Below are 25,120 nucleotides of genomic sequence, written 5' to 3'. Positions count from 1 at the left end.
ATGATTTGGGGACTAAGTGTAGTGTGTCAAAATTCGCAGATGATACTAAGATGGGTAGCAGAGCAAAGTGGGCAGAGAACGCTGAAATTCTGCAAAAAGGTATAGATAGTTTGAGTGAGAGGGCGAGGAGTACAATGTTGGTAAATGTGAGGTCATCCATTTTGGTAGAATAACAGCAAAATGGACTATTATTTAAATGGTAAAAAATTACAGCATGCTGCTGTGCAGAGGGAGCTGGGTGTCCTTGTGCAGGAATCTCAAGGAGTTGGCTTGCAGGTGCAGCAGGTAATTAAGAAGGCAACTGGAATGTTGTCCTTCGTTGCTAGAGGGATGGAGTTTAAAAACAGCGAGATTATATTGCAGCTGTATAAGGTGCTGGTGAGACCACACCTGGAGTATTGTGTACAGTTTTGGTCCCCTCACTCGAGAAAGGATATAGTGGCACTGAAGTGGGTGCAGAGGAGATTCACGAGGTTGATTCCGGAGTTGAGAGGGTTGGCTTATGAGGAGAGAATGAGTAGACTAGGGTTATATTCATTGGAATTCAGAAGGATGAGGGGAGATCTTATAGAAACATGTAAGATTATGAAGGGAATTGATAAGATAGAAGTAGGGAAGTTATTTCCCTGGTGGGTGAAACTAGAACTAGGGGGCATGGCCTCAAATTAAGGGGAAAGCAGATTTAGGACTGAGTTGAGGAGGAACTTCTTTACACAAAGGGTTGTGAATCTGTGAAATTCCCTGTCCAGTGAAGCAGTCGAGGCTACCTCATTGAATGTTTTTAAGGCAAGGATAGATAAATTTTTGAACAGCAAAGGAATTAAGAGTTATAATAAGTTGCGATCAGGGTTATCAGGCTTTTATAAGAGGCGAAGGGACATGATTTTTATAACTAAATAGCCTTCACTCAAAGGGCTGCCTGAAAGTTGCCTCAAGTGGGAAATTAGATTCACAAGGTGCTCCCTAAATTTTAAATTGTTGGTTGTCCATTTTTAGGGAGCAGACAACAGATGAACATCTTCTCCTATGTCTTCTGTGCACTGTATGCAGGAACATAATAGCAAATTTCTCTTTATACTTTGTGTTATACGATATTGTTTGCATGTGCTGAGCCTCTTAATTATCCGCAACACTACCAAACATAACACAGATGGGGTACAGTGCTAACCATGTGATTAAGATATTGTGGCAACAATTGATAACATAAGATCTCATTAAAATTCCTCTGGTTCCTATTTCTAGAAGAACATGTTTACATTTACACTAGAAATATCCAGCAGAATGTAATGGGGGTATTCTTAGGGATTCCTTATTCAGATCTAATATAGTTTATTGAATTGCAGCATATAATATTTAGAGAGGACAACAATTGATAATGCTTAAGACATTTGCCATAAGTAAGCTATTATTACCATCCTGCCCTGGCTATATCTTATGTAAAGTTATGTATTTTACAAACTAATGCAGGACCACCTCATGACGTTATGTACACTGAGGTCAGGAAGAATTCACTGGTACTCCTCTGGAAAGCTCCAATCTATATGGGCCGTAGTGAGGTGACAGGGTATTATGCTGACATTCGGGAGGCAGACGCAGATGACGAAAAGTGGAGAAGCGTCAACGAAAAGGAGACATCAAAGAGATATATAAAGGTAAAAAAAAATTGGAATTCCCATTCTCTTAAATTAATTTGATGAACACAGTTCTTCAGGTTACATTTGTTTGATGAAATGTACACACTTTGCATCATGTCAACGTTCCAATTTTACAAAGGGGACTACGTATTAGTTATAAAAGGCAGACCATCTTGTCCTCTTCTGAGGTTCACATTTCAGTTATTTTAGCAAAGTCTGATCTGTATGGTATTTACTGTTCATCTAGAAAGGTGCTAACTGGCCTCACTGGCTGTCAGTTTGACAGGTCATGAGTGCACATTCAGTAAGTGCCAGAACTGCATCATATTTGCAAAAACCAAAAAATCGGTGTGCAGTGCCCACGCCTGAAACAACAGTCAGGATCTTTGCATCTGTGAATAGAAGGTGCCACATGTGTTTGAGGGCTCCACTGCAAGGATGTTAGACTTCTTCCTTTGGTGCAGATTGTTTACTACAAGGTCCTGTGATGAAAGATGTGGAAGGAGATGGGTATTTAATCGCATGTGAAAGTTGGCAAGCATTGGTGAAATGTTGATCAAAAGCCACTGACAAATTAAATTATAAATCATTTCAAAGTCTCACTCATACCTTAATATCGCCAACAGGTACAAGGGCTGAAAGAAGGCGTGACCTATGTTTTCCGTGTGCGAGCTGTGAACAGGGCAGGGGTTGGAAAACCGTCTGATTTAACAGAGCCAATCACCGCAGAGACACCCCCAGGTTTGTTTTGTCAGTCTGCCGAAACAAGTGACAATAGAGAAACTATCTTATTGACAAGGGGAGGTGGCATCTTGGCTGGAGAGCTGATGAGTTTACATTGCCCCTCTTTGGGAACAAAGAACAGCACAGGAAACAGGCCCTTCGGCCCTACAAGCCCACGTCGCCCATTTTAACACTCAGTGAGCGCCTTATTCAAGTCCTTCTTCTACCTACGACTTTTGTCGACATCTAGTGGACTCCACAATAAAGGGGTGCAAATTTAGGGAATTATATGTGCGCCAGATTAAAGGAGATCCAATTTATTAACACCAATCAGCCTAAAAGCATGTTTTTGGGGTGTGGCAGGAAACTGGAGCACCCGGAGAAAACCCACGCAAGCACAGGAAGAATGTGCAAACTCCCACAGACATTGACCCAAGCCGGAGATCCGACCCGGGTCCCTGTAACTGCACAGCAAACAGTGATAGTCACTGAGCTGTCATGTTGCCCGTCAATTGGTCCAGATCCACTGCATTATGCGCCAGCCAGACACTTGATAGACCAGCAGTGGGCCTTGCCCAGGATCAAAGATATCAGGGATGAAAGTCCGCCTGCCAGAAAATGTTGGCCAATCAGAAAGTATTCGTTCTATTGATCAGCAGTACCATGGGGAAGGCAATGACTACCGTTGGTATGACACCCACCTGAAGCCCCACTTGATGCCAGATCAAGACGAGTAACAGTAGGGTGGGGGTGATGCAGGAGGGGTGTGGATGAGGATTGGAAACAAGGGCAGGTCAGTGGCCTGCTTCTTCCTGATGCCAGGTCCCTCAACTATGCACTGAGTACCTTTGAATGAGGGACTCCCCTCTGGGAGCTGCAGACAAACCTGCCAGGGTTTGCTTGTGCTCCTTGCATGGCAAACTCTCTGTGTGCTGCTGTTTTTATACCAGTAGCCGTTAAGGGATGAGACTTTTAAGTGACCATTAATTGGCCACTTAAGGGTCTTAGTTGGCATTGGGGTGGGATGGCCATCCTTGGGCCTTCCCACCATGGACTGAATTGATAAGGTCCCCACCTGCCACTCTCAACCCAAGAGCCTGGTTGAAGTTAACTAAGTAAGTAAGTTTTGATTTTAATTCACTCTGCATTTGCTGAGTTAAATAAAGCAGATTATTGACTTGGACCTGCCCTCATCTCATTCAGGAGCCTTGCTGCATAAAGAACTGTAATTGAAAACAAATGGGCAAGACACAATATTCAGTTCAGGTACCAAGAGTTTACCATCCATTTTGCGCTCTGGGTGCAATTGCTGTATGATTTGATATTGTTACTTCATATTCCTTAATAAATTCTACAGACTGACTGGCACCACTAAACCTAAGAAAATATCTAAACAAATCCAAAAATTATAACACCCTGTCTATGTTGAGTTAGCTGATTCCCAGCTGTGACAGCAATTAGATATTGCAATTAACCCGAATGCCTCTGAGAGAGAAGAAATTTGACCAGGGTCCTGCACCTGATAGTGATCCTGCTGAAATTATTCTGTGTGCGAGCCAGGCTCAGCTCTGATGCACTGTGAGGTTAAATAGCTCACTGACATTATCCAGTCTCCCATGTGTAGAATGTGTACTTAGGTAAGATATCAGAGGGTGCCTGGGACTTCTGGCATTGAGCCAACCATGAATCAACCGTCTTAATGAGCTGATAGTTCCCTGCTTGGTCCAAAAGCACCAGGGCTATTGCAGCATTCTGCTCTAACTTGGGTTATCTTGGTTAGCACAGCCCTTGGGCAAGATTTTCCATTTTGGGTTCAGATCCCAACTTTGGCATCATGTGCAAGTGCCAACCTTGCACCTTGTTAAGAGCACAACTCAACATTGTTAGGTCAATTCTGACAGAGGGCAAGCTCGCCTTCAGTTAAAGATGGTGGCATGTGGAGTCTTGAAGCTAGATGGCCCTGTAGGAGGCACAGAAGCAGCTGTAGCCTGCTTTTGTGGGTAAGTGAGTGAGGGGGCACCTCCATCTGTGCACACCCTCTCAGTACTCTTAAAATATTTGAAATAAGAAATGGCCACAGCTCGAGGACCGCTGATATGGAAAGAGTCCTCCCACAGAATGACTGTAGCCATATCTGTGGCTAATTACGTGGAAGGACTGGGGTTGGGGACATCTCAAAGGCATCCTGGAGCACTTTATAAATATATAAAAAGGAAGAGGCTGACTAGGGTGAACGTTGGACCCTTAGAGGATGAGGGGGGGACTTAGTGGTAGGGGATGGGGAAATGGCTGAGGCCTTGAATAACTTTTTTGTATCAGTCTTCACGGAGGAGGACATGAATAATTTGCCGGGTGTTAGCGACGGAAAGATGGTAGGAGTGGAGGGCTTGAATGACATTATTGTTACTAGAGAAGCAGTGCTCGAAAGACTGGAGGGACTGATTGTGGACAAGTCTCCAGGACCGGATGGAATGCATCCAAGGGTTCTGAAAGAAATGGCGGAGGTGATAGTGGATGCCTTGGTGATTATTTTCCAAACGTCGCTGGATTCCAGGGAAGTGCTGGAAGATTGGAAAACGGCTAATGTTATGCCGTTGTTTAAGAAGGGTGCCAGGCAAAAGGCAGGGAATTATAGGCCGGTTAGTTTAACGTCTGTTTTAGGTAAAATGCTAGAATCCGTGATCAAGGAGAAAATAGCGAGGCATCTTGAGGAGAATTGTTTGATAGAGCAGACGCAGCACGGTTTCGTTAAGGGGAAGTCGTGTCTGATGAATTTATTGAAGTTCTATGAGGATGTGTCTCAGGCGGTGGATAGAGGAGAGCCGGTGGATGTGGTGTTTCTTGATTTTCAGAAGGCGTTTGATAAGGTGCCGCACAAGAGGTTATTACAGAAGGTCAGGGGGCATGGTGTTGGGGGTAGGGTGTTAGCGTGGATAGGGGATTGGCTGTCAAATAGGTGGCAGAGAGTGGGGGTCAATGGGTGCTATTCGGATTGGCGGTTGGTGACTAGTGGAGTGCCCCAGGGGTCGGTGCTGGGGCCTCAGCTATTTACCATTTATATAGATGATCTGGAGGAGGGAACCGAGTGTAGGGTGTCGAAATTTGCTGATGACACCAAGATTGGTGGAACGGCAAATTGTGCGGAGGGTGTGGAAAGTCTGCAGAGGGATCTAGATAGGCTGGGCGAATGGGCCAGGAACTGGCAAATGGAATTTAATGTTGGCAAGTGTGAAGTTGTCCACTTTGGTAGGAATAATGGTAGGAAGGACTATTACTTACCTGGCGAAAAACTGCAGCAGGCGACGGTGCAGAGGGACCTGGGGTCCTTGTGCATGAGTCGCAAAAACCCAGCCTGCAGGTGCAGCAGGTGGTCAGGAAGGCGAATGGGATGCTGGCCTTCATAGTGAGGGGGATTGAATATAAAAGTAGGGAGGTCTTGCTGCAACTGTATAGGGCACTGGTGAGGCCGCAGCTGGAGTACTGTGTGCAGTTTTGGTCGCCGCACTTACGCAAGGATATTTTGGCCTTGGAGGGAGTGCAGAGGAGGTTTACTAGGCTGATACCGGAGTTGAGGAGGTTGAACTATGAGGAGAGGCTGAATAAACTAGGCTTGTACTCGTTAGACTTTAGAAGAATGAGGGGAGATCTCATTGAGACATATAAGATGATGAATGGGATGGATAGGATAGAGGTGGAGAGGCTCTTCCCACTCAGAAAGGACAGTAGGACTAGAGGACACAGCCTCAAGATAAAGGGGGGGCGGCGTAGAACGGAGTTGAGGAGGAACTTCTTCACTCAAAGGGTGGTGAATCTCTGGAATTCTCTGCCCGTTGAAGTGGTGGAGGCTGCCTCGCTAAATATTTTTAAGACGCGGGTTGATAGGTTTTTGATAGGGATTAAGGGTTATGGGGAGAGGGCGGGAAGGTGGAACTGAGACACGACAGATCAGCCATGATCTTATTGAATGGCGGGGCAGGCTCAAAGGGCTAGATGGCCTACTCCTGCTCCTATTTCTTATGTTCTTATGAAGTTCTTGGGTAGAAACAGCAAGATTCAGTAAAAAACATTCAGAATCAAAACTACAAATGCTGTTCAAACCAAGATTCCTTTATTCTCCTCCTAGACTCCTTGTACTGGTAAATGAATGTATCATTGCCTTACAAGGACAAAATGCACAATGCAATTTCAATACACTACAAAACACTTGTTTCTCAGTCTGCTGCTGGGAGACCGCCTCCAGACAGCTGCAATGCTCCCAGAACTGACTCAGTGGGGTCTGGGTGCTCTCAGCCTCTAGTTAATAGACTTCTTGGAAGTAGCTCAATTATGAGACAGTGCTGAAAACTAGAACAATGACCAAAAGCATAAAATTGCACCCACCTACCTTAGTTCCCATCCCTACTGACCTTTGAACATGCTGTTTCCAGAATTAAGTCTTATCTTTGCTGGTTTATATAACTCAGGTTGATATTACCAACCCAGCTAATGAGCAAGGTTTCCATATGTTCTGTTTTTAATTGCATATTTTCCATTCTTTGCTTATTATTCTTATATTACTGACCTGTAGGGTTATCAACTTGGACAATTCCGGGAGTTAAATTTTCAGTTTTGAGTTAAGTCCCTTGGGAACTATCAAAAAAAACCCATAAAGATGATTTCAAGGATCATTGTGTGTTCATTGGAGAGCTAAACAACTTCTTTGCTAATCTCTTTCTAAAAATATCAGACGGGGGAATAAAATTCTCAAGTTTTCTTTTTACACAAAAACCTTATTACCTGTCGGATTGGAGGATCATGGAAATTAGTGGATAATTTGGACTCCCAATTGTTGGTTTTGTATGTATGGTAGTACGATATCGCAATGAAAAAGGACAGTTAGAAGTATATATATATATATTATAATCCAGAGCCCTAGGGTTCTGGGGACACAGGTTCAAATCCCACCTATGGCAGATGGTGGAATTTAAATTTAATAAAACATTCGGATTGGAATTTTCCTGTCCTGGTTGCCATGGGAATCAGAGAGGGTGGGGGCAGACCATGTAAAGGGCCATTGACCTCAGGCGGAGTTTTCCAGTTTTGGGGCAAACGCAGCTGGAAAATCCCACGTCTAATGATGACCATGAAACGATGGTCATAAAGACCCATCTGGTTTACTAATTTCCTTCGGAAGTCTGCTGTCCTTATCTGGTCTGACCTGTATGTGACTCCAGACCCACAGCAATGTGGCTGACACTTAAATGCCCTTTGAAATGGCTTAGTAAGCCATTCTCCTGGGCAATAAATGTTGGAGATGTGCTGGCTCACATCCCATAAATGACTTCTTGAAAAATTCTAGAAATACACTATTCTACAAATAAAGGCAATATTTTGTTTAAGCCTTTTTCTTATGCAACCCAGAGAGATAATCTAAAACGTAGATAATTGTAATGTGGATAGTAATCTTTTGTTGCAAACAAAACCAACATACTTAGGATTTCACTAACTCCTGTGCGCAACATTGGGGGAAGTGTTACGACATGTAAAACCTATCTTACATAAACCTAATGGCAAATCACACAAACAGTGTGTTCAAAGAGTCAGTACTCCAGAAAATTACCTCGGACTGGGTGGAGAGAAGCAGCAAGCCACAGAAACTGGGTGGGTAGAAAGAGGTAACTATAACATTGGAACCCAGATACCAGTTAAGAAGAAACAATGGCAGCATTAAGCTTCTGTTTTCAAAAAACAGCTCCAAAGTTAGGAGCAGGAGTAGGTTATGTGGCCCTTCAAATCTGCTCTGCTGTTCAATAAAATCATGGCTGATCAATTTCTGTGCTGAATCCCACTTTCAGTCTACTTCTGAAAACCTTTGACTCCCTTGTTAGTTAATGATCTATTTGCCTTTGTATTAATATGCAATGACCTTGCCTCCAGGGAAGAGAGCTCCAAAGACTCACAACCTTCTGAGAGAGAAAAAAAAGTCTCCTCATCTCCATCTTATTTTTAAACTGTGTCCCCTAGTTCTGGTCTCTCCCACAAGGGGAAACATCCATTCTGCATCCACCCTGTCAAGTCCTCTTAGGATCCCATGGGTGTCATCTTACCTGCTGTTCGCATCACACTCCTGCTGCAGCGAAGTTGGAGAATTTGGCATCCAGCCAAATTTTCGTTCACTACAGCGGGATGGGAAAATCCCACCAGCATGAACGGTGGCAAGATTCTGGCCCATATGTTCCAATAAGATCACCTCTTATTCTTTTAAACTCCAGTGAATGCAGGCTCAATCCAAACTTTCCTCATAAGATAAGCCCCCCATCTCAGTTATCAGACACAAGAATCTTCTCTGAACTACATTTATATATTTTCTTAAATAAGGAGACCAAAACTGTGAACAATATTCCAAATATGATCTCACCAGTGTCCTGTATAACTGTAAAAGAAATTCCTACCTTTATATTCCATTCCCCTTGCAATAATCAACAACGTTCCATTTGCCTTTCCAATCACTTGCTGTAACCGCACACTTACTTTTCCTAACTTGTGTACCAGTGTACCCAGATTCCCATGTACAGAGTTCTGCAATTTTGGAATCTCTCTGTTTAAATAAGATGCTGCTTTTCTAGTCTTCCTACCATAGTGACAAGCTCATATTGTCCAACATTTTACTCCATCTGACAGTTTTTTATCCACTCACTGAACACATCTATGTCCATTTGCAGACACCTTATATCCTCTTCACAGCTTACTTTTCTACCTATCTTTGAAACAGCAAATTTAGCAATTATACATTCTGTCCCTTCATCCAAGTTATTGATATTATTTGTAAATAGTTGAGGCTCCAGCATGGATCCCTGTAGTGTTCCATTCATCACAACTTGCCAATTTGAAAATGACCCACTTATGCCAAACTAAAAGAGAAAAAAGCTGGAAAATCTCAGCAGGTTAGGCAGCATCTGCAAGGAGAGAAAAGAACTGACATTTCCAGTCCAGATGACCCTTTGTCAAAGCTGGAGGGGTCAGCTTTGTTAGCTTTGACAAAGGCTCATCTGGACTCGAAATATCAACTCTTTTCCCTTCTTACAGATGTTGCTAGGCCTGTTGAGATTTTCCAACGGTTTTTCTTTTGGTTTCAGATTCCCCCATCTGCAGTAATTTGCTTTTATCAACTTATGCCAAATCTCTATTTTCTACCAGCAAACCAATCTTCTGTCCATGCAAGTATGTTACCCCTACACCTTTCTTTGCATTTGACAAGGCGCCACATCAAGCATTGCATAGTAATGCTTGATGTGGCACCTTGTCAAATGCTTTCTGATTGCAGCACATCTGCAGGTTCCCTTTCATCCACATAGCTTTTTACTTCCTTTGGTATGCAATTCCAAATTGCATTTGTCTCAGAGCAGAAAAGATCACCTGACCAAGAATGCCTGTCTGTTTAGCACTGTGCCATGGGGAAAGGGGTTCTCCTGAATAGATGTGGGATGGCAGGAGTGAAATCATGTGAGACTCCCACCAAACACACAGATCGGCAGGCAAGCCAGGATATGTGGCAAAAGTTCCTTTTCACAAGTACTGACAGTCAGATTGATCAGTCCCTCCTGATGTACAAGGAAAATTAAAATTCTGCAAGTAATCCTTTCTGTCTTTTCTCAGATACGAAGGAGATTACTGTCGATGTGGATGACGATGGAGTTATTTCTCTGAACTTTGAGTGTGCCGACATGCCTGATGGTTCGAAGTTTGTTTGGTCTAAGAATTATGAAGAACTCATTGACTCATCAAGAGTTACTACGGAGACAAAAGGCGGAAAGTAATTATATTTTTCTGTTGTTATGGGGACCCTTGCTGCCACCCTAGACTGTTTCTTTCAGGGAGATCCTCTTATTTTATTTGTAGTGCTGGATGCAATTGGTGAAATGAAAAGCAGTTTATGTAGGCAGAGAAAAGAATGGCATCAACCAAGGAAAAGATGTTCTATACTTGGAAATAATTGAAAATATGTGAAATCAAAAATATTTAATAGGCTCCATTTTTGCATCAGTGTATTTGACTCTCCTGTGTTTGCCAATGGGCAGAATTTAACGTCCCCCCCCACCCCCTCCACCAGCCCACTTCCATTTGAATTTGGAGCTGGGTAATGGGAATGATGATCAAGCAGGAGAATGTAGGGTGGAGATCTGGTCAGCCCCCCACCTCTCTCCAGTTAAATCCAGGGCACAATATTTGGGCAGATCTTCCATTCCGAGGTCAATTCAGGCCCTTTAGTAACCACTTACAGACCTCGCTCATCCTGCCATTGCTGGTATTTAACCAAAGGAGGGTGGGGGACTTACCATCTGGAGAAGTCGCCCAGCAAATCCCATTAGATTTTCCAGGGGATTCCCTCATTCATGAGCACTCTGTATCGAGTGGAGAGATCTGGTATTGGGGTGGTGAGATGTGGGGGGAGGGGGTGATGCAGGGTAAGGGATGGTGCAATTAGTTACATGTCTGTTCTTGCTTCTGACTCCCTTCTAACCATTTGCCAGTGACACCTTTCCCCTGACCCCCATCCCGCTCACACTCACCTCTTTCCAGTAATTTGATGGTAATCCCTAGTTAAGGCCTGGTTTAATATCGGTAGAGGCCACCCCTCCTGGAGTGTCAGGAGGGGTTTGGGGCGGGGGGATGCGGTGGCGGGGGTGTGGGGTTCCTTGATACTGAAGATCTACTCTGATTGGCCAGCAGCTCTCGGGGTGCTATTTCCACTCTACTCGGGGCTTAATTGGATGGGAGGCCGAACACTGCCCGATTGGAATGTAGTTGAGTCAGGTCATCCAGAGAAAAGCGACAATTGCGAGGCGAGAACCCTGTCACATTATTTCCAGGCCTATTTATTTATTAATTATATCACAATATTAATAAGATAAAAAGACTATTGAAGCATTTGTTAATTCATCAGTGTTTTGGCCTGGAAAGCATGCAACTTGATTTATCTGATTGTCCAATGTGCACGCTGACAGATGTACCATTCTTAGTTTGATATCTATTGCTGCATACTTCAACAAGCTTTGTACCATATCGAAGTTTAATTATTATACTAACAATGTTTTGTGGAAAAGTCAAATGTTAAACAGAGAAAAGGAAAATAAAAGGAAATAACACAACTAATACAAAACTTTACATAGAACATAGAACATTACAGTGCCATACAGACCCTTCAGCCCTCATAAGAACATAAGAAATAGGAGCAGGAGTAGGCCATCTAGCGCTTCGAGCCTGCCCCGCTATTCAACAAGATCATGGCTGATCTGTCGTGGCTCAGTTCCACTTTCCCGCCTTCTCCCCATAACCCTTAATCCCCTTGCCTATCAAAAACCTGTCAACCCGCGTCTTAAATATATTTAGCGAGGCAGCCTCCACCACTTCAACGGGCAGAGAATTCCAGAGATTCACCACCCTTTGAGTGAAGAAGTTCCTCCTCAACTCTGTTCTAAACCGCCCCCCCCCTTATCTTGAGGCTGTGCCCTCCAGTCCTACTGTCCTTCCTGAGCGGGAAGAGCCTCTCCACCTCTATCCTATCCATCCCATTCATCATCTTATATGTCTCAATGAGATCTCCCCTCATTCTTCTAAACTCTAACGAGTACAAGCCTAGTTTATTCAGCCTTTCTTCATAGTTCAACCCCCTCAACTTCGGTATCAACCTAGTAAACCTCCTCTGCACTCCCTCCAAGGCCAAAATATCCTTGCGTAAGTGCGGCGACCAAAACTGCACACAGTACTCCAGCTGCGGCCTCACCAGTGCCCTCAATGTTGCGCCAACCTGTGAAACCAATCTAGAGTCCATCTAACCTACAATATTCCAATATCATCCATATGTTTATCCAATGACCATTTAAATGCCCTTAATGTTGGCGAATCCACTACTATTGCAGGCAGGGCATTCCACGCTCTTACTACTCTCTGACATCTGTTCTATATCTATCATCCCTCAACTTAAAGCTATGCCCCCTCGTGTTAGCCATCTCTATCCGAGGAAAAAGGTTCACACTGTCCACCCTATCTAATCCTCTGATCATCTTGTATGCCTCTATTAAGTCACCTCTTAACCTTCTTTCCTCAGTCTCAAGTCCTAGAATATGCTACTCAACAACATATATAGAATGTGTTCAAATATTGTAATTTTTTTTCTCAAATAGGACTAAAATCATTTTCAATGACCCAGGCAAGGATGATTTGGGTGTATACTCTTGTGTTGTCACTGGGACAGATGGAGTTTCTTCCAGCTATACCATAGATGAAGCAGGTATATTAAATTGTATTTACCAATCCAATTTACAGAGATACTGCTAATAGATTTTTAAGACAATGCTGAATGAAATAGAGCTAAGGTTTCCACTGCATTTTTGATCATCGCGGAGAATATAAAAAACAAAGGCGCTCTATGGAGAAGTTGGATTTCTCATCTCAATGTTAAATGGGCAGGAAGGACACATCTTCAGACCAGGCAGTCTCCTTTTTTAAGTATAAAGATTGAGTCCAATGACATCAATCAGGCCTGATTACAATTTGAAAAAGTGGTCTGAGTGGCAAGGGTACTGTGCCTTTCTTGCCATGTGCCAAGAGAAGGAATTGGGAAGAGGAGTCAGGGATGACTCCTGAAGCTGTATGTTTTTTTTATATCTTTTCTTAAAACTGGTGGGACCAGGAGGAGCCAGACTGCTCCTTCATCTCCAGAAGGAAACTTCAGGCCTCCTGTGTTTCCTGACTCACCCACTCTTGGTTGCAAGCTTTCCTGGAACTTGCTCTTTGAGATTTAACTTGTCACCAACTATCTCCTATGCCTCTTTTAAAGAAATATTGCTCCTGAAAATAATGTATTATTCTTAAAAAGTAGGAAATAGTGTTAAATTCAGAACTTTTTCAGCAATAACCTCTGTATTCTGAAACCGTGAACTATGCACTCCTGGTAAAGGTCTGGTAAATGGTTGCAGCTCATCACAACCAAATAATTTGTCTTGAAAATGAATTAACGATTAGCGTGGCTCTCTTCCATAAGTTGCCACTGACTGTCTGTGGTGGGCAGGGAGAGCAGGGGGAGAAGGGGCAGACAATCTGAGGGAGAGAATGGGTTTATGATCGGGGAGGCTGGGGGTGGGGGTAAGAGAAGTACTGACTCGGATTGGGGGTGGGGATGAGAGCCACTGAAACCTCAGTGGCGGGCTGGAAAGGAGGTTTATTCATGTTTTGATCAGGACGCCCTTTAAAGATGGCACCCCGCTCTCGGTGCAGCCAGGCTTTGCCACAAATTGAGGCTCCACCCCTGACAGAGTGAAACATGCTTCCTTGTTCTTTTTTTGACAGAGTGTGGTAGACTCTAGGGAGAAACCCGGTGTGTTCCTCTGTAGAGAAACACGTCAGTTTGTGCGCTGGAAACAACACTGCCAGTTTTTGTAAGATTCCCCCCAGTGAGTTTGGAGTTCCCAAATGCAATTTGTTATTATTGTGTCATTGAATCCATTTCAGTCGATTGCAGCCTGATTTTATGGTTTTATATTTAAGTTAACAATTTGGGAGGAAGATCTTCATGTAGCTTTTCAGAAATTGTTAAAATTGTTAAAACTTGTTTTTCTCTTGTCTTTACAGAGCTATTACGTCTGCTTGAACTTAGTCACGAACATAAATTCCCAGGTAATCATTCTAAACCTCATCCCCTGGAGTTATGTTTGTTGTAATACTTTTGATTTAATGTCAGAATTCTATTTAATGTAACATAACGTTGACAGTGTGACAAATAATCATATTGCTTGTGTTAACAGTTGTACCTCTGAAGTCAGAACTAGCAGTCGAGCTACTGGAGAAGGGACAAGTGCGGTTCTGGTTGGAGGCCGAACGTCTCTCTCCACAGGGACAATGTAAATTTATATTTAATGACAAGGAGATTAAAAATGATGAGGTGGGTTCTTTGCTAATATCTGAAGCTCAAAACTTATTTAGTAAGAATGTGTCTTTATTTGTAGACTCCGTTTCATCAAGTTAAGGATAGCAACAGTGAAAATGGATTTTGAAGAAATATGTTAACAGTAGAATTAGTAAACACAGGGAATTGTCACTAACACATTTACAATGCTGGGATACCTAGAGTGGAGAAATTGTTGAGGTTTCAAATGTGACCCAGGAATGGAGTAGCAACATCACCTAGTTAGTGTAACTATTTTGAGTTTTCAAATCATAGTAAGCGTATTTTACTCCAGATATGTCTTCTTAAGGTTAATATCTTCTGCCAGCCCCCCTTTCCTTCACACTAATTACATAGCCATTCATCAGTGAGGATAGGAAGCAAGTGTATTGTGGATTTTTCATTCTTTCCTCCACCTATGGTTTAGCTGGTAGGAGCTGCTCACAAGACAACGGAGTTTTGATGAAAGGTCATCAACCTGAAATATTAACTGCCTTTCCCTCTTCACTGATGCTGCCTGGCCTGCTGGGCATTTCCAGTATTTTGAGTGTTTGCACACATATTGCTTGATATCAGATAAGGGTTCATGAGCGGACAACCTGCTCATCGACTCTCAATCTTGTTCAAAATAACAGATTGATTGTAAAATAGCCTTTCCATGATCTAGCTGTTGGGATGGATTTTTTAAAAATAAAGGTGTGGCCAGAGAATCATAGAATTTGTACTGTGCACAAAGAAGCCATTTGGCCCATCGAGCCTGCATTGACAACAATCCCACCCAGGCCCTTTCCCCATAACCCCACGTATTTACCCCGTTAATCTCCCTGACACTGAGGAGCAATTTAGCATGGTCAATCAACCTACCTCTTTGGAGTGTCGAAGGAAACTGAAGCACCCAGAGGAAACCCACAGGAAGAAAATGCAAATTCCACACAGACAGTGAACCGAGGCCCGATTTGAACCTGGATCAAGGTAGCAGTGCTAACCACTGTGCCACCATGCTAAAGTTAAACTATTAAGACAGTCAAATTGACTGAGGTCAGGATTTTCTGGCCCTGTTGTGGCAGGACCCAGTGCGGGAGGTTCGGCAGTGCAACAAAAAGTCCGTTGATTTTCGGTGGGAGTGGATAATGTTGGCAGTGGGCAGGGCCAGTAAATGCAGCCTTAAGCTCGAATAGGCTGGTGGAGATTCGCATTTCATAAGCTTCAAGGCCAAGCTGGGGAAAATGCAGACTTGATTGTCAGTCATGATACTAAAGAATTGAGATGTATTTTTTGGGGGATGTAGGTGAACAAGTTAATGGGATTTGTTTTTCCTCTTGCTGCCTTCCTCTTGAATGCAAGAAGGGAGCTCTGTTGGGCTGAAACTTCTTTGCAGCTCTGGTACCTCACATAAATAGCTATTCAGCGTGTGTGAGCCGAGGCAGGCCATTTGACAGTGAGTATAACTACTCAGCTTCACCCTCGCCTCATTGAACATCTACATTTTCAATATAACAAAAGCAAAATACTGCGGATGCTGGATTCTTAAACAAAAACAGAAAATGCTGGAAAATCTCAGCAGGTCAGACAGCACATGTGGAAGGATCTATTTTCTCTCCTCAGATGCTGTCAGACCTGCTGAGATTTAAATTCAGCATTTTCTGCTTTGCTTTAGATTTAAATTCAGCTTTTTCCCTGCTACCGTCAGACTTTTGAATGGATTTACCTTGCATTAAGTTGATCTTCCTCGACACCCTAGCTGTAACTGTAACTCTACATTTTGCACTCTCTCGTTTTCTTCTCTATGATGGTATGCTTTGTCTGTATAGTGCGTAAGAAACGATACTTTTCACTGTGTGCTAATACATGTGACAATAATAAATCAAACCAAAAATTTTTAACTTTGCATACCTGCACTATGAAACTTGGACTTTCACTTATGTTTCTCAACCATAGCAAGATACACTGAGCTATCATCACCAAAACTGGATAATTCTCAGCAGTTGGGAACCCTGTCTGATTTTTGTCACCTTCCCAATCTGACATATTTAAACAAATTGTGCTGTCCCTGTCAATTATTTGATTTGATTTATTATTGTCACATGTATTGGGATACAATGAAATTATTGTTCCTTGAATGCTATACAGACAAAATATATTATTCATAAAGTACATAGGGGAGAAGGAAAGGATAGGGTGCAGAATATAATGCAGTCATAACTAGGGTGTAGAGAAAGATCAGCTTAATATATGATAGGACTATTCGAAAGTCTGATGACAGCAGGGAAGAAGATTGGTATGTGATCTCAGGCTTTCGTATCTTTTTCCCGATGGAAGAAGGTGGAAGGGAACATGTTTTGGGTGCATGGGGTCTTTGATTATGCTGACTTCTTTTCTGAGGCAGTGGGAAGTATAGACAGAGTCAATGGATGGGATGCTGGTTTGCGTGACGGACTGGGCTACATTCACAACTCTTTGTAGTTTCTTGCGGTCTTGGACCGAGCAGAAGTCACACCAAGCTGTGATTCATCTGGATAAAATGCTTTCTATGGTGTATCTGTAAAAATTGGTGAGAGTTGTACCAGACATGCCATATTTCCTTAGCCTCCTGAGAAAATAAAGGCATTGGTGAGCTTTCTTATTTATAGTGTCAGCATGGAGGGACCAGGACAGGTTGTTGGTGACCTGGACACCCAGAAACCTGAAGCTTTTGACTCTCCACTTCATCACCATTGCACTTCCTGAAGTTGATGATTATCTTCATCGTTTTACTGACATTGAGGGAGAGATTATTGTCATTGTGCCATTTCACCAGATTCTCTATCTCTTTCCAGTGTTGACCTGATAGCGAGTAGCTCAATAAGTGCAAACCTGTGGTCATATCTGGTACTCCCTGGCCTGTACAATTTAGTACTATTACATAGTGAGCCATAAGAGTGCTTATTTGCGAAATGATGAAAGTCAATATGAACCTTTTTTAAAATAAGTTCATCTTTATTCCATTTTAACCAACCTACAGGATTAGTGTGAGTCTGGTGTTGATATGAGTTTAATTCTCAAATGATTCAGTGAAAGCATGCATTCACCTCATTGGTGATCTAATTATGGCTATGTAATTAGCCTTCCTGTCTCTGGAATGTTCCGCGGGGAGTTTCCACATTGGCGGACATTCAGTGGCAACCCAATTTTGCATTGATCTGGGATTTTCGCCAATCTTTCGGGGAAGTTGCAGTAATTCTTTGTTAGGATCCTGAGGAAATTCCCAGAATTTGTTTTTCAGCTGTAAGGCCAGACTTCAGCATGATGATTGTGAGTGACTATCAAGAAAAGAACATGCAGTGGACAAGTCCAAAATATCAGTTATTACCTCCCCACCCACTCCATTCAGCAGCCAAATAAATACAAGCCAAATCTCTTTCCAGCAATAGCTGCAAACTATGGAATGACCACCAGCCCTGGTATTCAAACCAGCAGTCTCTGTTACAAGTCCACTTATTTTTGGAAAATTACATTGCCGCGTTGATATTTAAAGTATTATCGAAGCAGGGAGAGAGCCAGTAAATGACACCAATGTTAATTAACACTGTAAAAGTATTTTAATGTTTTTAATTGTGGCTTATTATCACATAAGATAAAAAGGCTGGGATTCGGTAAAATCCATCTTGTTTGGAACCAGAAGTTCAAATTCAGGCTAATTTTCTGAGGTCAGCTTGTTTTTTGAAATGTTAGGCAGGTGAGGAATGCTGCAGTGAGTGTTTGGCCTTTACTGTCGTATAACTTAGTAAGCAGCCACAAAGCTGGCTATTTAAAAAACACCTTCGCCTGTGCAATAGATCACTCTGCAATCAACTGCACTGGCCCAGATGGACCTTTAACTTTTTAAAATTTCATTCTGCTCCATAGCGATGCGAGATGATAGGAATATGCATGTTCTTAGCCCTTGCAGTTGTTAAAGTGCAAATAAAGGCAACGTTCTGGAGGATATACCTCAGTCAGCTGATTGTCCTTGTAAGACACTAGCCTATGGGTGGAAATGTGCATTGTAAAAGTGGATTGCGTGGTCCAAGTAGTGCTGATGCCGTGGGAGTCTGTTCTCCTCAAAAATGGCAGATAGCCCACTCCCTAACACTTGCAGTGCTAATCACCATGATGTGAAGGGCGAGCAGGAAAATCTCATGCAAGCATCGGAAGTATGCAGAGGAGACAGATAAGTCGGTGTGTAAATGCCCTCCTTGTCGTTTGGACATCGCAACCCCTGTTAATGCTTCTTGTAACCATGCAGAGCCAAACTCCCTGAACCCCTTTCTTCCCAACTCCATCAACCCACCAATGAGCCCTCCTTAGAGGGATCTCTATTCACTGTTCAGGTGAGGTGGCTTTGACTATCTATTTGCTGCTGTACAATTAGTGGAAATGTTGTGTTGTCAGGGGAGGTGACAGAAACCTTTTCAGTCAGAAGGGATTAATGCTGGACCCTCGGAAAAAGGAGTTGTGTTGTTTAGACAGGCCACTCACTTTCTCCCAGTCACGGAGTTTACAGTTGCAATTCCCTTTGAGTTGCTGCGGTATTGGTAATGGAGCAGAGTCAGGTGGGAAGAGGGAGAAGGAAACCCACTCTCTGGCCTGATGTGTCATCCTCAGGTTTCTTTTTGCACCTAATGTGTTTCCCTGCAGCCAGAATCCCTCTCCCATTAAAATAAAGCAGGCTAGCTTTTGGAGCTGCAGGCTTTAGTTTTAATTGGTACTAACTTCACACAGACTTGGGGCCCTCCAGCTGAGCATGGAGCCATTCGGGAGCACATTTAGTGCTGGACTGAATGCCACCAGCGTTAAGCTTGTATGCTGCCTGCATTACTTTCAATAGATGCTGATTAAACATGAGGGATATGAGGGTATAGCGGGATATGGGCCAAACACAAGCAATTGGGACTAGCTTAGTGGTTTCAAAAACGGGCAGCATGGACATGTTGGGCTGTAAACCTCTATGGATCAATAACACACATTGTGATTCCCATGCCCTCTAATCAGCCTTAAACTCGTTATACCTTCCCTGTTACTGACCGTGCAAAATCTTGGTGAAGAGGTGAAGAAAAACAGAGGGCCAGCACAGTATTTTCTGGTGAATTTCGTCCTGCATCTGTTGGAAATACGGGAGAAATCTCAAACAGAAAATTCAGCTCTTAAAGCCTGGAGTCAAGGCAGGGTCAAAAGCCAGTGCCACAAAATGATGAGATACAGATTGATTCTAGTAGTTTCCACATATTGAGATTTTGGTTTTAACTGAGGAACTGAAGGAGGCTCCAAGCAGAGGAAGAAGGAGGAAGCCAAACCAGAGCAGCCTGGCAGAAATCTGAATTCCTTGTGTAGTTGCAAAATAGTTCACGGAATAAGGAAACCTTATGTAAAGCTGCTTTTTATTTTGTTTCAAACTCCCTTTCTGCTTTTCAGAAATATAAGATAAAGGTGGATCCAAAAACTGGTTTAGTAGAAATGACGATGGAGAAACTGGAGGATATTGATGAAGGCACTTACACTGTGCAGCTTCAGGATGGTAAAGCAAGTAACCAATCTAGCCTGGTTCTGATTGGCGATGGTGAGTCCTTTTACTGCTTTTGTCTTCATGAAAGTCAATCATAAACAGTAGAGTTGGGTCACAATGGGTGCTTTAAGTGTGAATGATGAGTCTAGTTTTAAGTGCAGCTATTAGCAATGCAACCTGCATCACCTCCAAGTCTTTTTTGAAGGCTTGCAATGCCCAATTATTGATCAAATGCAGATGACTCCAGCATGTCATTTACCGCTACAGTATATGGCCTGAAGAATAGTTCTTGGTTCTCAGTAAACACCACTTGGTTCAATTTTCCTTGACTCTTTCCTTTGAGGCCAATAGCCTTAGAATTAATGCATGGCATGCAAATGGGTTAACTTTTACAGAGGGAAAATGAAGCAGAACACAGCAGCAAATGATTCCATCCATCCTACCATCTCCAAAGTGTCCATTCCCCAAAGATCCTCATGGGGTCTTTCATTGTATCCCCAGCTTGCCCATGCACACCTGGCTGATTGTTTTTTACGTAACCTTTTCTTGTTGGTGTCCAATCCAATTCATTCTCCTGGACTCTCAATCATCACATCTATGCTCCCGTGGAATCCTGTTCATCTCATTTGATTTAACATTCCAACCTCCCGCACTACAGCAGTTACCGACTGCCTGGAAAATGTGGGCGTCCAGTGTGGGAAATCCTGACTCTGGCTGCACTCACATCCCTCTCCATCCTGACATCACTTATCTTGGACAAAGGGATGTGAGCAGCATTGGCAGCATTCTGTGTAATGAGAAAGGTAGAATTAGGGATCTTCTTGTGAGGGATCCTCTTGGGACGAGTGAACATAGTATGATTGAATTTCTGATGCAGATGGAGGATGAGAAAGTAGGGTCCCAAACCAGTGTCCTCTGTTCGAACAGAGGGGAGTACGATAGGATGAGAGCAGAATTGGAGAATGTAGATTGGGGGCGCAGATTGGTTGGTAGGACAGCTGAGGAACAGTGGAGGATTTTTAAGGAGATCTTTTTCGGTTCTCAGCAGAAATACATTCCAATGGTAAAGAAGGACTGTAGGAGAAGAGATAACCGTGGTTATCTAAGGAAGTAAAAGAGAGTATTAAATTAAAAGCTGATGCATTCAGAGCGGCTAAAAATAGTGGGCGATTAGAAGATTGGGAAAGATTTAAAAATCAACAAAGAATGACTAAAAAGGTAATAAAGAAAGGAAAGATAGAGTATGAAGCTAAACTAGCTCTAAATATAAAAAATGACAGTAAAAATAAAAGTTTTTACAAATGTATAAAGAAGAAGAGACTGGCTAGAGTGAATGTTGGACCTTTGGAGGATGAGAGGGGGGATTTAGCGGTGGGCGATGAGGAAATGGCTGAGGCTTTAAATAAGTTTTTTGCATCGGTCTTCACGGAGGAGGACACATATAGTTTGCTGGATATTAAAGATAGAAGGATGGTAGGAGATGAGGGCCTTAATGCGATTACTGTCACTAGAGAGGTAGTGCTTGATAGACTAACGGGACTGAAGGTAGAGAAGTCCCCAGGACCGGATGGAATGCATCCCAGGGTTCTGAAAGAAATGGCAGAGGTGATAGCGGATGCCTTAGTGATTATTAAACAAAAATCGCTGGACTCCGGGGAAGCGCTGGAAGATTGGAAAATGGCTAATGTTACGCTGCTGTTTAAAAAAGGTAGCAGACAAAAGGCAGGGAATTATAGGCCGGTTAGTTTAACATCTATAGTTGGAAAAATGCTAGAATCTGTCATCAAAGAAGAAATAGCAAGGCACCTAGAAAAGTATGGTTTGATCAAGCAGACGCAGCATGGATTCGTTAAGGGGAAGTTGTGCTTAACGAATTTATTGGATTTCTATAAGGATGTGACTAGTGCGGTAGACAGAGGGGAACCGGTGGATGTGATGTTTTTAGATTTCCAAAAGGTGTTTGATAAGGTGCCTCACAGAAGGTTGCTGCAGAAGGTTAGAGTGCACGGGGTTGGGGGTAAGGTGTTAGCATGGATAGAGGATTGGTTGCCTAATAGAAAGCAGAGAGTTGGAATCAATGGGTGCTATTCTGGTTGGCAGTTGGTGACTAGTGGAGTGCCGCACGGATCGGTGCTGGGGCCTCAACTGTTTACCATTTACATAGATGATCTGGAGGAGGGGGCTGAGTGTAGGGTGACGAAATTTGCTGATGACACGAAGGTGAGTGGAAAAGCAAATTGCGTGGAGGGTGTGGAAAGTCTGCAGAGTGATCTGGATAGGCTGAGTGAGTGGGCGAGGACCTGGCAGATGGAGTATAATGTTAGCAAGTGTGAGGAGGGATTATTATTTAAAAGGCAGAAAGCTGCAGCATGCTACGGTGCAGAGGGACCTGGGGGTCCTTGTGCACGAATCACAAAAACCCAGTCTGCAGGTGCAGCAGGTGATCAAGAAGGCGAATTGAATGTTGGCCTTTATAGTGAGGGGGATAGAATATAAAAGTAGGGAGGTCTTCCTGCAACCATACAGGGTACTGGTGAGGCCGCAGCTGGAGGACTGTGTGCAGTTTTGGTCGCCGCATTTGTGGAAGGATATATTGGCCTTGGAGGGAGTGCAGAGGAGGTTCACTAGGCTGATACCGGAGATGACAGGGTTAGCCTATGAAGAGAGACTGAATAGACTGGGTCTGTACTCGTTGGAGTTTAGAAAGCTGAGGGGGGATCTTATAGAGATGTATAAGATAATGAAGGGGATAGATAGGGTAGAGGTAGAGAGATTCTTCCCGCTTAGAAAGGATAGCAGGACTAGAGGGCACAGCCTCAAGATAAAGGGGGGGCAGTTTAGATCGGAGTTGAGGAGGAACTTCTTCACTCAAAGGGTGGTGAATCTCTGGAATTCTCTGCCCGTTGAAGGGGTGGAGGCTACCTCGATAAATATATTTAAGTCACAGGTAGATAGGTTTTTGACAGACAAGGGAATTAAGGGTTATGGGGAGAAAGTGGGAAAGTGGAACTGAGCCACTTCAGATCAGCCATGATCTTATTGAATGGCGGGGCAGGCTCGAAGGGCTAGATGGCCGACTCCTGTTCCTATTTCTTATGTTCTTATGTTCTTATGTTCAGTCCAGCAGAACCAAATTCTGACCATATTTCAATAGATTTTAGCAGGCAATAAATAAATAACAGGTCTGACTCAACATTGGCATTATCCCCTTTGAACTATTTTAAGTTGAATAATGTTCCCCCTGCTTTAATGGAAATAAATGGTCTTAACACTAACGAATTCTTAACAGGCTTTTCCTTCCTTTTTTTTGCACTGCAATGCTTTGCAAATGTGAGGGAATTAATGCAATGTGAAGAGAATTTACCAAATAGCTTTGCACTTGTATGGTAACTGTTCATATCATAAGGAAAACACAAGTCATTTTGACTGTCTTTGTCAAATTAACAACAATCTATTTCAAAAATTATCAAACATTTGCACAACTCTGTAAAAGCCTTCAGTAACACAAATGTAAGTGGGATGGAAATGTATGCATTATAACAAAACTACTTGCAAAATTTGCAAGCACACTTGTGCATAATTATCAGATTTCACATTGATTAATTTTAGCTTTAAGAAAGTTGATTTCATACAATGTTCAACTGCCCTGCTGTCTCAGTCTTTATCTTTCTTTTTAGTGTTTCAGGAACTGAAAAAAGAAGCTGAATTCCAGAGAGGTGAATGGATCAGGAAACAAGGTAATGACACAATCGGAGAAATATATTGCACAGCAGTTAATATTTCCTTGCTTTAATCGATAAAGTAAGACAGAACAGGGACAATGTTAACTCTTGTGTTTTCCGTGCAAAGCAGCTGGGCAGGTGGTTAGAGTTGCTTTAGAATTTAATGACGCTGATCCCCTTATTCCCTGCAGTCTTCAATTTTAACCTGTTCTACCAAGCAGGCAGAAAGGACAGCTGCCGGAAATGGTTGGGTCTTTAAGCATGCAGACTGGCCTCCCATGATACCACTGGAGCCTGACTGTCATTTTAACAAGAGGCCAGTAGCCATTATGGCTTTTCCATTGTGCCAACCTAGCTATGAAGAAGGATGTAGGTTGGAACAAACACCAAAAGGTAAATTGGAAGAGTAAGGATGCCTCTCTTGTCTGCACAAAGAAAGGTTACCCCTCAGGAATCCAATAGCATTTGTGGAGAGAAATAGAGTTGAATATGATTCTTCTTCAAAAGATGACATATTCAACTCAAAACATTAACTCTTCAGTTTCTCGCTCCAGGGATGCTGCCAGACCTGCTGTCTTTTTCCAGCGTTTGACTTTTGTTTCAGATTTCCAGCATCTGCAGCATTTTGCTTCTATTTAAGGTTAGACATCCTCTTCCCCAGGACACCCCACTCAGTTGATCACAAGGTCCTTGCAGTTGCTTTACTAGCTACATAGTAGAGTGCCCAGGAGCTCCTTTCAGTATCTAGCAGCTCCTTCCTATTTCCTGATTTTCTTCTGCTCCTCACTGACCAGCTGCAACTGCCTGTGAGAACATCACTGAGTCTACACAGATGAAGCCCAGTATAAGATGGCTTGCTGTTTGCCTCAGTGCCCACTTTCATGACTACCATGAGACAAGATTGAGACTATTATCCCAACCCTTCAAATCTGGTACAATACCAGTTTTAAGTGAAACCACTTAATATAAATCATTGCTTCGAATATAATATTTTGTACACCAGCGAAAAACAATTTGAATAAAATCATTAAAAGATTTTCCTGAAAGGTTAAGCCAGAATTTAAATTTGGATAAATGAATTCCATACTTACCATTACTGTATGATAAAAATGCGATTTTTTTTCTATTTGTAATGGTATATCTCCTGTGCTAACAGGTCCTCACTTTGTTGAGTATCTTGGATGGGAAGTTAATAACGACTGCAGTGTACTTTTGAAATGCAAGGTAAAGGAACAATTCTTAAATATGCTTTTTGTTGCTACAGAAAAGTATTTTAAAAAATATTTAAGTTGTTAGAGCTGGATACCTTGGACTGAATGGAAAGAACACCATAGCGGGGAATTTTCCGCTCCCATTTTCCTCAGATGTGAATCCCGGTGACAGGAATGGAAAATCCAGTGAAAGACCCAAATTATATTTCAGGTCGACGTAAAGGCAGGACACAATTGTCCCTGCTCCCTCCACCCCCCCCATTCCACCACCAGTGATGTCACAGGAATCCCGACATTCAAAATCGGTAAGCCCATTACAATAAATTAGCATTTATTTATCAGACTTCTAATCCTGATAGTCTCCCCATGTTACATTATCCATCCAT

At 42.8% G+C, this 25,120-nt stretch overlaps 1 protein-coding gene across 1 annotated transcript in view; it reads left to right on the top strand.

Annotated features, from left to right (window-relative positions):
- myom1b (myomesin 1b) overlaps positions 1–25,120 on the top strand; it is a 124,925-nt gene that overhangs the window by 82,908 nt on the left and 16,897 nt on the right. The window contains exons 20-28 of the mRNA XM_080194310.1: positions 1,468–1,652; positions 2,261–2,375; positions 9,993–10,149; positions 12,521–12,627; positions 13,968–14,012; positions 14,141–14,277; positions 19,711–19,855; positions 23,479–23,538; positions 24,680–24,747. Coding sequence (XP_080050436.1) covers positions 1,468–1,652; positions 2,261–2,375; positions 9,993–10,149; positions 12,521–12,627; positions 13,968–14,012; positions 14,141–14,277; positions 19,711–19,855; positions 23,479–23,538; positions 24,680–24,747 — 1,019 coding nt within the window. The remainder of the gene's footprint in view (positions 1–1,467; positions 1,653–2,260; positions 2,376–9,992; positions 10,150–12,520; positions 12,628–13,967; positions 14,013–14,140; positions 14,278–19,710; positions 19,856–23,478; positions 23,539–24,679; positions 24,748–25,120) is intronic.

The sequence above is a fragment of the Carcharhinus amblyrhynchos genome, chromosome 8, assembly GCF_965287045.1.
Source record: "Carcharhinus amblyrhynchos chromosome 8, sCarAmb.v2.hapA, whole genome shotgun sequence".
NCBI lineage: Eukaryota > Metazoa > Chordata > Chondrichthyes > Carcharhiniformes > Carcharhinidae > Carcharhinus > Carcharhinus amblyrhynchos.
The sequence above is the reverse complement of the archived record's forward strand: the minus strand, read 5'-3'. Positions and strand labels throughout refer to the sequence as shown.